Source organism: Haliotis cracherodii, unplaced genomic scaffold, assembly GCF_022045235.1.
Source record: "Haliotis cracherodii isolate W230 unplaced genomic scaffold, xgHalCrac1.p SCAF_2, whole genome shotgun sequence".
NCBI classification, from domain to species: domain Eukaryota; kingdom Metazoa; phylum Mollusca; class Gastropoda; order Lepetellida; family Haliotidae; genus Haliotis; species Haliotis cracherodii.
In genome coordinates, this window is record NW_027266275.1 from 38,053,522 (window position 1) to 38,067,216 (window position 13,695).

General features: G+C 38.3%; 1 protein-coding gene across 4 annotated transcripts in view; it reads left to right on the forward strand.

Annotated features, from left to right (window-relative positions):
* LOC139469089 (uncharacterized) overlaps positions 1–10,097 on the forward strand; it is a 26,527-nt gene extending 16,430 nt beyond the window's left edge. For 2 of the 4 annotated variants that reach the window (XM_071251217.1, XM_071251216.1), the window contains exons 2-6: positions 5,410–5,538; positions 6,259–6,378; positions 7,423–7,542; positions 8,559–8,684; positions 9,911–10,097. In XM_071251217.1, coding sequence (XP_071107318.1) covers positions 5,433–5,538; positions 6,259–6,378; positions 7,423–7,542; positions 8,559–8,684; positions 9,911–10,041 — 603 coding nt within the window. In that variant the 5' untranslated portion in view covers positions 5,410–5,432 and the 3' untranslated portion in view covers positions 10,042–10,097. Of the gene's footprint in view, positions 1–1,580; positions 1,827–4,711; positions 4,794–5,409; positions 5,539–6,258; positions 6,379–7,422; positions 7,543–8,558; positions 8,685–9,910 lie in introns of those variants that run through there. The other 2 variants (XM_071251215.1, XM_071251218.1) reach the window with 2 other exon arrangements.
* The last annotated feature ends 3,598 nt before the right edge of the window (positions 10,098–13,695 follow it).

The window sequence follows — 13,695 nt, forward strand, 5'->3', positions numbered from 1 at the left end:
GACGCCCATTTCTGGTGTCCCCCGCCGTGATATTGCTGGAATATTGCAAAAAGCGGCGTAAAACCATACTCACTCACTCACTCCTTGTTCAAGAAACATCACGACGAATAAGACCAAGAATCTGCATACGCTGCAGATCCAGCTAAAACAAGCTGTATCCGCGCTTGATTTTATATGTTGTACCCACGATGGGAATCGAACCTGTGTGTTAGGAGTGACGAGCGGACGTTTACCACGAGAAAACTCACCACCTCTCATTCTAAATGAAAACCCGAGTTTATCAATATCAACTGACCTATATACTGGCATACACACAAAAAAAACTCGTGGTATGTGTCTCGGTTAAAACAGGTTAGGTGATGTTTGACATTTATGTAACATTCTTTACAAACTTGTGACGCCTCAAATATCTGGTTTAGACCGAAATAAACGACGAAAACAATTCCCTTTTTTCAGTCTGTCCATTTCAATAAAACGTCCATGATGTGAAACAGGAAATCGAGACATTTATGCAGTGGCAACATACCTCACACTTGTGAGGAAGAAGTGTATATTTAACGCTGACCTGCGTTGGCACCACACTGAGATGGGTTTTGTGATATGCAAACTAAATAATTTGATGAGCTCGAAATGGCTACACACAACCTTTAGTTATAGGAGAGATGACAAGATAGATTCGAATTCCCGTACTTGCGCTGTGACGTGATATGTCGACTGACGCTTATGTAAATTTACCTTGATATTGTCAGCGTGAACCCGCACATTGTCGGGGATGTTTATTCAGAATAAGTAATCGATACTTAAATTTATTAGAAAAAACATATGTCACAATCGTTTATACAGTTAAACCTCGTTATTCCGGAAAGACTTGTGTCCGAAGTGAAATCGTCCGGATTAATTACGTTTAATGGTTTAAACAGGATTTGTCTGGAGTGTCTGAGTGCGTGAGTATGGTTTTACACCACTTTTAGCAATATTCCTGCAATATCACGACAGAAGACACCAAAAATGGGCTTCACACTTTCTACACATGTAAGGAATCGAACCCGGGTCTTCGGCTTGACGAGAAAATGCTTTAACCACTAGGCTACCCCAGAATCGTCTAGAATAAAGGTTGAAAGACTAACGGGGCTTCACTGAAAGTTTTACTTAATGTCTTCAACACCACTAGGTAGCAAAGATCAAATTTCATCATTAAACATTTTTCGCATGCTTCTTGGTCAGTAAATGATAGTACCAATGTACATTGTGTTTGTTCTATTTTTAAGACACGTGTCATCATCATCATTGTTTTTGATAATTACATAAATGTGACACACGTCCACACAGCCAATTTAACAATACATTTCGCATCAGAATCATTGCAGTGTGCCAGATTCATTAAAAAGAGACCCCAAATAGATGTAGCGCCAAGATCAAAGCACAAATATGTGACATACATAGGTTTTCCCATTACAAGAATGTAAATATTCAGGGAGAGCTAACATTAACATAACCCGTCTCTGTGATAACATCAGTAATTATTGTCTTATATAGGCTTTGTTGGTTGCGGGGCTAGAGGACCAAAGTAGAGCAACACGCCATCCTATTCCATCGTCCCGATGACAGATAAAGAACCGCCCAATTCGGTTTCCTGGTATTATCTATAACAAGTCTTACTACTCATTGTCACACTGCCTTGAATCATTCCACTAGGCAATGGCAGGGTTAAATGCGTGTCGAGAGAAAAGGACCGCTCAGGCGAAACAGTCGCTTTAAACACGATACAACATTGTTGGAGGATATTGTGTTTTTTGAAAACAGGAAAAGGCTTCATGAAATGAAAGGTGACGTTTTTCCTTTAAAGTTTATAGTTTAGATATGTTTGGTTTTTTTCTTTTGACATCATTTGGGTACATCCTCAGCGTGCGAAAAAGGTAAAGTAAGATTGTGTCTATTTAATGTGTTTTGGGTAGGGTGTTTCAAATTAAGTGTAATTAAATCTTTCTTTCTTTATGTATGTTGGACGCGAAGAAGAAGAGTGGCCTGTACGTTTTATAATAGTTGAAGTAGTATCGACAGTGTTAGTGTTATCTGGATAGTTGTTATTGTAGAAGTAGTAGTGATAGAACTTGTACTTAGTGGACGTCGTCGTCGTCGTAGTAGTAATAGTAGTAGTAGTAGTAGTAGTAGTAGTAGTAGAAGTAGTTGTTGTTGTTGTGTTTGTTGTAAATGTGGTCATGTTGTAAAAGTAGTAGTAATATTGATGGTATGATGGTAGTTGAATTGGTTGTAGTAGTAGTAGTAGTAGTAGTAGTAGTAGTAGTAGAGGGGCGGCGCCGGCGGTGGTAGTAGTAGTAGTAGTAGTAGTAGTAGTAGTAGTAGCAGTAGTAGTAGTACACCGGTCGGTGTTGTACTTACAGTAGATGTAAAGAATGTGTAGCGATTGTTTAAGGTAATTGGTTGAGTATAACGTGTTAAAGTGACATAGTTTCCACCGTATGGCCAAGAAGGTGTCGTATCAATGCATAGTATTTCACTGCTCCCGGTCGTGGTGTATCACAAGGGTCTGTACCAGTGCTGACATTTATGTCACAGTTTAGGGCTTATTACATGTGTAATACTACCGTGACAAGATCAACTGTGATGACAAGCATATCTGTAATGGGGCCACTGGGTCAGCCGCCGTTAATAAACAGAGCATTGTTTTCCAGTCAAGTAACTTGCTGTAGAATAATTAGTTATTTTCAAAAATATTGATAAAGATTAAATATTACAATTTGGTCAATGTTTCGTTTTCAATTTATTCTTCGAGGAAGTTAATGCATTATAAAGTAAAAACGCTGTGATAAAGATTTTAAGTTTTATTCTAGATATGTCATTTTTTAATTCGAGACAGTCACTGTTATAATAAATTCATTATTTAGTAAAAATTATTTTGATAATTATTTGTTTGTTTTATTCCAGACATGTCAACACTACCTTTATGTATTTTTTCAAGATTTCTTAAATTAAAGATAGAGTATCTGTAAGTCGTATTGAAATTAGAACGTTTGTTTAATGAACTTATCTTACAATGACGTGATGTGAACATGAAAGCGTGGAGTTTATTTCGAAAACAATATTTTGTTTCTTTCAAAACATAACCATATTTAGGATAAACAAATAACAAAATGATAATGAGGAGACCGGACCAAGGCTATATTTTTTAAATCGTATTTCAAGTTTTCATTTTACACAACACTTCAACATGAAGAGAATAAAACATTAGCGACGCACCGAGTGTCATGTCACGGGACGGAGATATATAACACGAATGTGTTGTAAATATGCTTAACTTGGCAAATATGTCACTTGGTAAAATGTTAATAAGCATTATAAATCTCCCACTGTGCAACAAAAGTTGTATACCAAGTTATGTTAAATAATATACTACATATTCAACATCCTCATCAAAAAGTAAATGCGTATGACGCCGAATAAAAACGCATTTCAAAAGAACCTTGATAACACCATGAAGACAAGATATATATGCCCAAACCAAAATATTTATCCCATGATACTGTGGCACTGTTATTAGTCAGAATCAGAATCTGGCAATGTACTCTGATTTTAAGGATAGGTTTTTATGTTGCTTCGTGTATTGGGGTACGGCATTTCTCATGGTAAACGAAATGTATAGTCTCCGAAGTTCACAACAATCTTAATATCCTTGCTAACGTTTTGTTTCATATAGATGTAAATGTAACATTGTTCTAATTTTAACTTTCCCATATAAGTTATTAAAATAGGGTAGTCAAATTATCCAAACTATTCTGTGTGAGTCCGTTCCTACTAGTAATACCTTTACTACATGAACAGACAACGGGTCAAAGAGAACAGGGTACTGTAGTGATACTGGGTATTTCAAATGTAATATTTTGCCGAGGTTACATGTAGCGAATACTGTGAACGCCCTTCGTCCGGACCCCGCTACTCCGGAAATCCCGCTTTCCGAGCGATTCTGCTCGGATCATCTACTGCACATAGAATATTACGCTGTTTAATCCACGTATTCGTTTATCTGGCTGAATTCATTGAGAACAGTACCGTTAGGTTTAAAAAGATTTCACTGCAATAATATTTATTCTGAGCAATACTGGGGACAACTGAAAGTATCAAGATTCTGTCAGTTTTGTTACTACAGAAACGTGTAGCGAAAATATGTTTGAAATATGTTTTCCAGAATTCTCGAAAGAAAATGGGTTAAAAAAACTCGGAAACACAAGGTCGTCTTTTAGGTGCGGGCAAATTTCTTCACTTTAACAGGACAGATAAAACAAAATAAGCTTACACTCAAAACGCTCCCAGTTCGTATTTTCCTACTTTCGCGTGTTCTGCTTTGTTTGGACATTAAAGTAAACTGAAGTCTGACATCTTTAATCCACCTTGTATCAAGACGCTGTCAGGAATGTTTATCGCGCTAGCATTAACAACATTGCAGGTGTAGGGTACGAGACACAGCAGAGAACACACATTAACATGATAAACGTTTTACGTTGCCAGCTTCTGGACCTTCAAGTTGTACACTTTTTCTCAGTTTTGAGAGATGGTCCAGGATTGTGTGAATGATCTGATGTAGTGTATTGCTGAAGAAAAGATTGGTTCTCTTTACGGTGTGAGTGTACGATTGGAGGAGTGGACGTATCAATTGTACTACTGCAGAACAGGGCGTGGGAATTGTTGGATTATTCCAGTGAACAGTGAACAGCATGTGCCTCCTCCTTGATGGATAATACGTTACTTCTTTGAGTACCAAAGAACTTTTGTTTTGAGTAAGTTTGCAATCTGTAGCAGGCACGAATCTTTGCCATATTTGCATTCGTGTTTAACCTGTATCAGTAGCAATCGTAAGATTGTGGGTATATTTGAGGTCAGGAAAAGGTGTGCCTTCTTCTGGAATGTGCTGTTTGTTTGTTTGTTTGTTTGTTTGTTTGTTTGTTTGTTTAACGCTGCAGTCAGTATTTCTGCTATATGATGACGGCCTGAAAATAATCGAGTCTGGATCAGGCATGATATAGTCGGAATCGTACAATCGGCTCTGCTTTATGCAGAAATTTCTATTGGATATGCAAAGGGTTTTGTCGCTTTATTTATATTTTACCACTTTCTAAAAGACATTGTGTGATCATCGTTGGATATACTTCTTGAAGTGTATGAACAAGTTTAATGAGCACATTGTCCTGCTCCTCTATGTATGGACACACCTGGTGTAATCTTTACACGTCAACAATGATTCTGGAGTACCTTTAAGCATGCATTTGTCCTAATTCTGGTTAGACGTGTTTCATTTCCATGAAGTGGGGATATGATAATGGGTACCTTTAATACTCCGACGTATGACGGAGATAATTCGTGGCGATGTTTGACACCCGTATGGTGATGTTGCAGCCACAGAGACGTTGCTGAGGGTGATGCTGCTGCAACTGCTGCTGGTGTTGCAAACTGTTTTCGGCCTGACCAACAGTGTAGAGCTACGGTGGTGGAGATACCAGCGCATACAAAAGAAAAACAGAACCTGTAAGACATTATGACGTCATTGCAGTGATTACGCTAAGGGTGACTAAGGCACGACTTGGATAACAAGTTAGTCGAATGAGTGAGTGAGTGAGTTTAAGGGCACTCTGAACTGTATTTCAGTTATATCACGGCATGTCAGCTTAAGGTGGGGTTTCTCGAATTTATCCTTTTTCATTCGACTCTACATGGCTGAAAATATTGCCAATGTGACGTAACAACCTCACACACTCGCTCTACATCTGCAGCCGAGATACGAATGTTAATCCTACTGGGGCAATGTCGCTGGTCTATCGACGTCACAACGTTATTGTGCTCACAATATTCAACATTGCCTTCATGAATGGCACTTGTAGTTTGTTGTCTTTTTGTATAATGCATTTAAAACTAATTTATTTTCGGAGCGCCAATACATTTAGATTATTTTGCTTTCATCTGAAAAAAAATTGTTTTTAATTTTAGTTCTTTTAGCACGTTGAAGATCAAGATTGTCCTGAATATAACGGGAGGGTTATCTTTTCTTGTCTAAACTCAACCGCCATATTGCTTTTGAGTTTGAGTTAGCGCTCTGCCCACGGAGAAGAAAATCGAAAAAAATGTAGTCATTCTGAAAAGAAGATTTTGAAGAAATATTTTGTTTCTTCAGGGAACAATGTAGTGGACATAATGGTAAATCCGATTTAATGTACAACAATACATATGATCATTTATTTTCTGCTGTAGACGACGATTGTAACGTGGAGGCGAAGGCGTTTCGTCACGGGCAGGTGTTTGTGTTGGAAAGGACGGGGCCATGCGTGAAATACAGATGCCAGTATGGCGGCTACAAAGTCATCAACCACGGTACAGTTGTTCATGTTAGGGGTAGAATAGGTCTTCACCACTCCAGCAAAAGGCGACTATGCTTCTTGTAAGAAGCGACTAACCGGATCGGGTGGTCAGGCTCGCTGTCTTGGTTCATAAATGTCATCTATCCCGATAGCGTGGATCGATGCTGATGATGTCAATCACTGGATTGCCTGCGCCATACTCGATTATTTATAGACAGTCGTCATTTTGCTGGAATATTGCTAAGTGCGGCGTTAAACAACAAACTAGTTTTATACGTAGTTTGAGCGAATTAGCTGGATAAAACCTGACATTGAACAACAAGGATTTACATAGGTCTGTATATTTGCGAGTTGAGGCATTTTCGGTAATGTTAGACATTGTTTTCGTTTATACCTTCATAAACGCAAATATATTAAAGTCATGAGTTATCATCCGTTAACCTTCCATTCATGTAGCACAGTGTTTAAACGGGATGTGTACAACAATGTCGCAACGATACAAAGTAGGTTTGCATTCATAAAATGTTTAGGAGAAAGTCATCTCCGGATAAATCGAAGTTGGATATACTGACTTTTAACAAGAGTATCCAATTCAATAACGAATTACACATTTTTTTTAATTAACAGAATTCAAGGTTCAAATTATCTGAATACCATATGCACTATGTGAACTTCCTAAACAGTTTCGACCCGTGAAGATTCCGGGGTAGAATAGGTCTTCAGCAACCCATGCTTGCCGTAAAGGTGACTATGCTTGTCGTAAAAGGCGACTAACGGGATCGGGTGGTCAGGCTCGCTGATTTGGTTGACGCATGTCATCGATCCCAATTGCATGGATCGATGCTCATGATATCAATCACTGGATTGTCTGTTCCAGACTCGATTATTTACAGACCGCCGTCATATAGCTGGAATATTGCTGAGTGCGGCGTTAAACAACAAACCAACCAACCAACCAACCTAAAGAGTTTCATTTATAACGTTGGGTGTCAAAATGGTTTGCTGGTTGTATGAAACGTATTTTCTATAACAAACCAATGCCTGTTGATACTGACAGGTTCTCAGTGCCGGGAGGGACGACGATGCTGGGACCTTCACTCCTACAGAACCAGTGTGTGTACACTAGAACAGTGCCTGGAGATTGACGGCCGGGTCAGGTTCGTCGTTGTTGGTGAAGGTACCCTCAGAAGTCCTCTTTCTTTTCTTTGATACGTGGATCTGGAAACGTGTACCCTCTTTTTTTAAAGCATACTAAACACTTTTACATTCGGAAAAGGTATAGGTTGTCAGGTATGCTAAAGGAAATAGTTTTACAATACTATGACCAAATTTATTTGATAAAGACATATATAGTTTTGACAAATGTACACGATTACTGAACGGTAATTGTCACATAACAAAATGCATACCTCATTTTCCAAAAAACTGTATCCGCGCTTGAAAATGTACCGATGTAGTATCAGAAAAAATGTAATATCTTAAAAACGTATAACTTTGAATAAAGAAACGACCATTTGATATCATAATGGGTTATGATGAAAGTTGGAGATATTGCCTCCTTTTGACACCATACAAAGACTGACATAATTATATGTACAAGATCGGGGGTAGAATAGGTCTTCATCAACCCATGCTTGCCGTAAAAGGTGACTATGCTTGTCGTAACAGGTGACTAACGGGATCGGGTGATCAGTCTCGCTGACTTGGTTGATGCATGTCACCGTATCCCAATTGCGTGGATGATGTCAATCACTGGATTGTCTGGTCCAGACTCGATTATTTACAGACCGCCGTCATACAGCTGGAATATTGCTGAGTGCGTGAGTGCGGAGTTAAACAACAAACAAACAAACAAACATCTACATGACAGCTGGGATCCGTAATGTATTACCGCACAAAACACATATATCCTTAAGACAAATACATCTTAGTGTATAGAGGGGCGGTCGTGTAGCCCAGTGGTTAAAGCGTTCGCTCGTCACGCCGAAGACCCGGGTTCGATTCCCGACATGGGTACAATGTGTGAAGCCCATTACTGGTGTCCCTCGCCGTGATATTGCTGGAATATTGCTAAAAGCGGCGTAAAACCATACTGACTCACTCACTTAGTGTATAGAAATAATGAATAATTCCACATTGCAAAGATACATATTTATTGAGTTTGTGACGAGCTACCGTTGCCCCCTCTCCCAGGCTGTCAGTTTGAGAGGAAGTGCTACAAGGTAGGCACCACCTGGATACACAACTGCTACCTGTATATCTGCAGAAAGGAGGACATGCACATGGGCGTGGTCTTCAAGTCCGTGCTGCTCGGGGGGCGTGAGTCAGCTTCATATGCTAAATGTTTATAACTTCATTTTTTCTATTTCCATATATTAACATAGTTTACATGAAAAAAAATAATTCAGTATTATGATTATTTTTTTCACGATCGGGCCAAGGGAATAAAGTCGTCTAATGCGCCGCATTTCGCTGTGCAGAGTTGCGTCCCTTGGAAACGCCAAAAAGCTATGATTGTGGGTTAAGTTTCTAGGTTTGTCAGCACCATTCCCTTTCTCGTGGGTTTCACCGAAGTGGTAAACGTCTGAGACCTGCATCACTTTGGGCGTTCCCACATTAAGCTGACACGCCGTGATGTAACTGTAATACTGTTCAAAGCGACGTTAAACCCATCTCACTCACTCATTTTTTTAAAGAACATATTAATGCCCGTTGCAATATATATGTATTTCATGTCCTTAATTCATTTTACTCCCTTTACCATTTTTGTAATTTGGATATTTTTTGTTCTTTTAGGAATACATGGAGGAAATATTACATCCTTTGTAAATTGTTCTCTTTATATTATTAGTAATAGATTATTTTACATCATTTGGGAATAATTGAATTGTCCTTATTATCTGCAATCCATTTTACGTCTTTTATAAATTATGTATTATTTACACTTTTCATAATCACATTTTTATCCTCATCAAATTATTTCCATCAATGCATGTGTTAAAACGATGAATATCTTCAGCATTTTTTACGAATTATTTTATTATTGTCAGTAATATGCAATAACATTTACATTCTTTACAAATTATATTTCATTGTATTCTTTACTGATCAACATAATTTAATTACAACGCTCTGGCTGAGAAAATAAAATCGTGTACTATTTACATTTTAACTTTAACGTTTAACTATACGAAAGTTATATATTCGTTCATTTCATAATGAATTTACTCACTGGTGTATTTGTTATTATTATCTACATTATTATATCAAACAACATCGTCATGCAAAATTCCATTATAATCCTTCCTGATAAGCACCATTCTTTAAATATTTACGGTAGCGTTTAAAGCTACTTTTAATATTAATTTTAACAATATTTAGGTTACACCATACCGTCTATTTAAACGGCGTCAAACCCAACACACTAACTCACTCAATTATATATGTGGACCGCCTCTGTGGTCGCTATAGAAGTGCAATAATCTTTGAAGCGACTTTAAACCCCATTTCACCTCGCCTCACCACAAAATATGTTCGTTATCCAGGTTGCCGGGACGTTTACGGCGACTGCCATGACGCCGGGACGTTCTTTCACTACAGGATGGGCCGAACCCTCTACCGCTACTGTTCCTGCAAGGTCAGGGGAGGTAATATCCAGTACGACTGTTTACCCTGATCCGCTGTGTTGTACTGTTCTATACACTGTTGTTGTTATTAAATATTTATTCGTTATCATGCTTGTTGTTTTATCATTGTACACAATGAAGTGACAAACAGGACTTGGGGAAGGCGACTTTGGATAGTGACTGGTCGTCGGAACACGATTGGTCCCGTTTGTTTATATGGTTTTACTCATGGAATGAAATATGGGAACGGCAAAAACGGAAAGGTACTTGCAATCCAGGGTAAGTTGAACCAACTCGCGAAACGCGTTTGAGACAAGAAGACGGTGCACAGGATATGGACAACATGCTTGGTTTGTGACAGGTAGAGAGGGTGTACCCATGTTTTTCATTTTTACAGCAAATGAATTCCCTTCGTTGTCACGATACTTCCCAGTTGTTATCTTTGCAAATTTGCTGTCACCGTTTTCACAGTCATTGGGTACCTCACATCAGCACGTAGTATTATTAGTGAGTGAGTGAGTGAGTATGGTTTTACGCCGCTTTTAGCCATATTCCAGCTATAACACAGCGGGGGACACCAGAAATGGGCTTCACACATTGTACCCATGTCGGGAATCGAACCAGTGTCTTCGGCGTGACGAGCGAACGCTTTAACCACTGGGCTACCCGACCGCCCCCGTAGTATTATTATGTGCTATTGAACTCGCCACTAGAACTCGTTGTTATCCGAGACAGGACATGCACATATCCATCGTACTATTTGTCGCGGACCATCCGCTACCCCTTTCTTCACAATGGTCCGCACCAGTGGGCGGAACTCATACATAATCATACGGGGTTAATTGTCAGGTCATATCTCAACTTATCCTGGCTCTGCAGTATGTAGGACGAGGTGGTATAAGAGCCGTTTTGGATCCACAGAATCTGCATAATAATAGAACTGAGAAAAATAATATATATATAAGTATGAAACTTATCTGATGTGTTCATATATGAATGAGATATGGAGACTTTGTTTATTCCAACAATTACATGTTTGGAACTTTTGACAACGCAAAATGCATAGATAAAGGTAAACTCTGTTAAAATGCCGATTTTAGAGGCTTCCAGGAAGCGTTTTCTAAATTATACATTTAAACATGAGCAAGTCTTTGACCCCAGCTAATTTCCATAGGACATGTTGATAAAAACAGTTCAAATATGTGATAAAAAAACCATTTGTTGTTCGCAAATTCTGACTTTTTCACTCCTTTAAACAATATTTATATATTTGATCAAGTCAAAAGTCCAAAAGTAAAAAGGAAGCAACCATAAATTTTATACAAATATTGAAAGTTTTTCCGGAACTTTAAAATTTGATCTTTTCCGTTGGGCCAAAAAGGGCTCTTATCCTACCTCGCCCTTTGTACATGTGTGTATGCCGAAAACAACCCGGGACTGTTCACACCCGAAGTTACGGAAGCCTTTAAGGGGCTTTTTTCTTGAAATTCCAAGATGTTATATCGAAAATTCAAGATAATACGCTTAAATTACAAGATACATACTAAGTTGAAATTTCAAAATAATAATTTGAAATTGTAAGATTATAACTTGAAATTTCAACTTACATATCTTGAAATTTCAACTTATGTATCTTGAAATTTCAAGTTAGTATCTTGTAATTTCAACTTAGTTTCTTTAAATTTCAACTTAGTGTCTTGAAATGTACAGAAAAAAAGAAAAAGACAAACGGTCCGAAAAGGTTTCCGTATAAAAGGCTTCCGTAATTTATTGCTATGTCTTGTCTCATATTTTTCTATCAGCATACATGGAATTGCAAGCCACTGCAACCATGCATACGGTTTATCACGGTACATTGTATTGGGTTGGTATGTTATCAGTCTTTCCAAGAGTTTGGGGCCGCGATATAACTGGAATAATGTTAAAAGCGGTGTTAAACCCAACTCACTCACTCACTCACTCACTCCAAGAGTTTGCATGTTGTATAAATGTTGTAAATCGAACACCGATTTCCGGCACGAAAAGCCTACGTTTTCTCCACAAGGTTTTTGAAACGCTTTACATTTATTAAGTATCACAAATAAAATAGAATTGAGACACAATTATGTTTCTGTCAAAAACTCAAAATGGAATCTTAATTCCATCGTCATGCACGTCACGATAATGGTCTTGTTTCATCAGGAAACGTTATAAATGATACAATTATAGTTTTATTTGTCATTTCAAAATGAGAATTTAGGTTGTTGGTTGGTTTGTTGTTTTACGCCGCACTCAGCAATATTCCAGCTATATGACGGCGGTCTGTAAATAAACGAGTATTGGACAAGACAATCCAGTGATTGACATCATGAGCATCGATCCACGCAATTGGGATCGATGACATGCATCAACCAAGTCAGCGAGCCTAGCCACCCGATCCCGTTAGTCGCTTCTTACGACAAGCATAGTCGCCTTCTACGGCAAGTATGGGTTGCTGAAGACCTATTCTACCCCGGACCTTCAAGGGTCGAGAGTTTAGGAAAAGAAAACAGGACAAAGAATGGTATACAATATACACTTGTAATCACGAACGCTGTTACTGGGCACAACAAACAATGTATAATGACAAAACAAAACAGGCGAGTTATACAGATGAATTGTTATTGACAGCATGCAAGGACAAGGCCATTTATTTTTTTGTACTTAGTATACGGATTTTTGTTCTCAAAAACATCGGATTTGTCTGGAAGAAAATAAAATTACCAAAAACATATTTTTAAAGTAATTGTAAAGTAGGAAGAGTAAAGATTTAAATTGCAGATTTACAACCATTAAAGCAAACACCAGCTGTAACGAGTATTACAAGTAAGCTTAATGGTGCCACTTTGGTAGAATTAATTTCTGTTATTTTTAAACGAAATTTCGTGATTTCAATTATTTTCTCGAAAGTTTGGGTTCTTTCTCGTTACTTCGAGGTTTTTTTTCTCGTTATTTCGATATTTCGAGAAAATAAAAAAATAATCGAAATAACGAGAAAATTCGATATAACCAAATATACACTACCAAAGAGGCACCATTAGATTTTCGTATGTTACAGGCTTTCCCTCTTTACGTTACGGAGCCAGAAGACAACAATATTTTTTCTTGTGAAATATATAAACAGTCGACCGGAATTTGAAAAAAAATGACTTTCCAAAAATGTAAAATGTAGTTCCACATTTGTGAAATTAAGGGTCGGCGGATCAATGAACAAAGTCAAAGCAAAACAAAGGCCTATCATTTAAGAAACTTGGAGGAAGAGAAATTGTCTATTGCAGTACACCGCAAAGTCCTCAAGAAATATCTGCACGCAAAACAACAAAGTTATATTTTATTGCACAAGGACACTGAAAACTACGAAAGGCTTATGTCACCTTTTTTTCTGCCTGCACACGCTCGAACGCAGTGAAATAGTGAGTGAGGGAGTGAGTTGGGTTTAACGCCGCTTTTAACAGTATTCCAGTTATATCGCAGCGTGTCAGCTTAATGTGGGAGGAAAGCCCGAAATGATGCAGGTTTCAGACGTTTACCACTTCGGTGAAACCCAGGAGCACGGGTATGGTGCTGACAAACCTAGAAACATAATTGGGGCGAACCGGGATTCGAACCCACAATCATAGGTTTCTGGCGTGCCCAAGGGACGCAACTCTGAACTGCGAATCGCGGCACCTTGGACGACTGGGCAA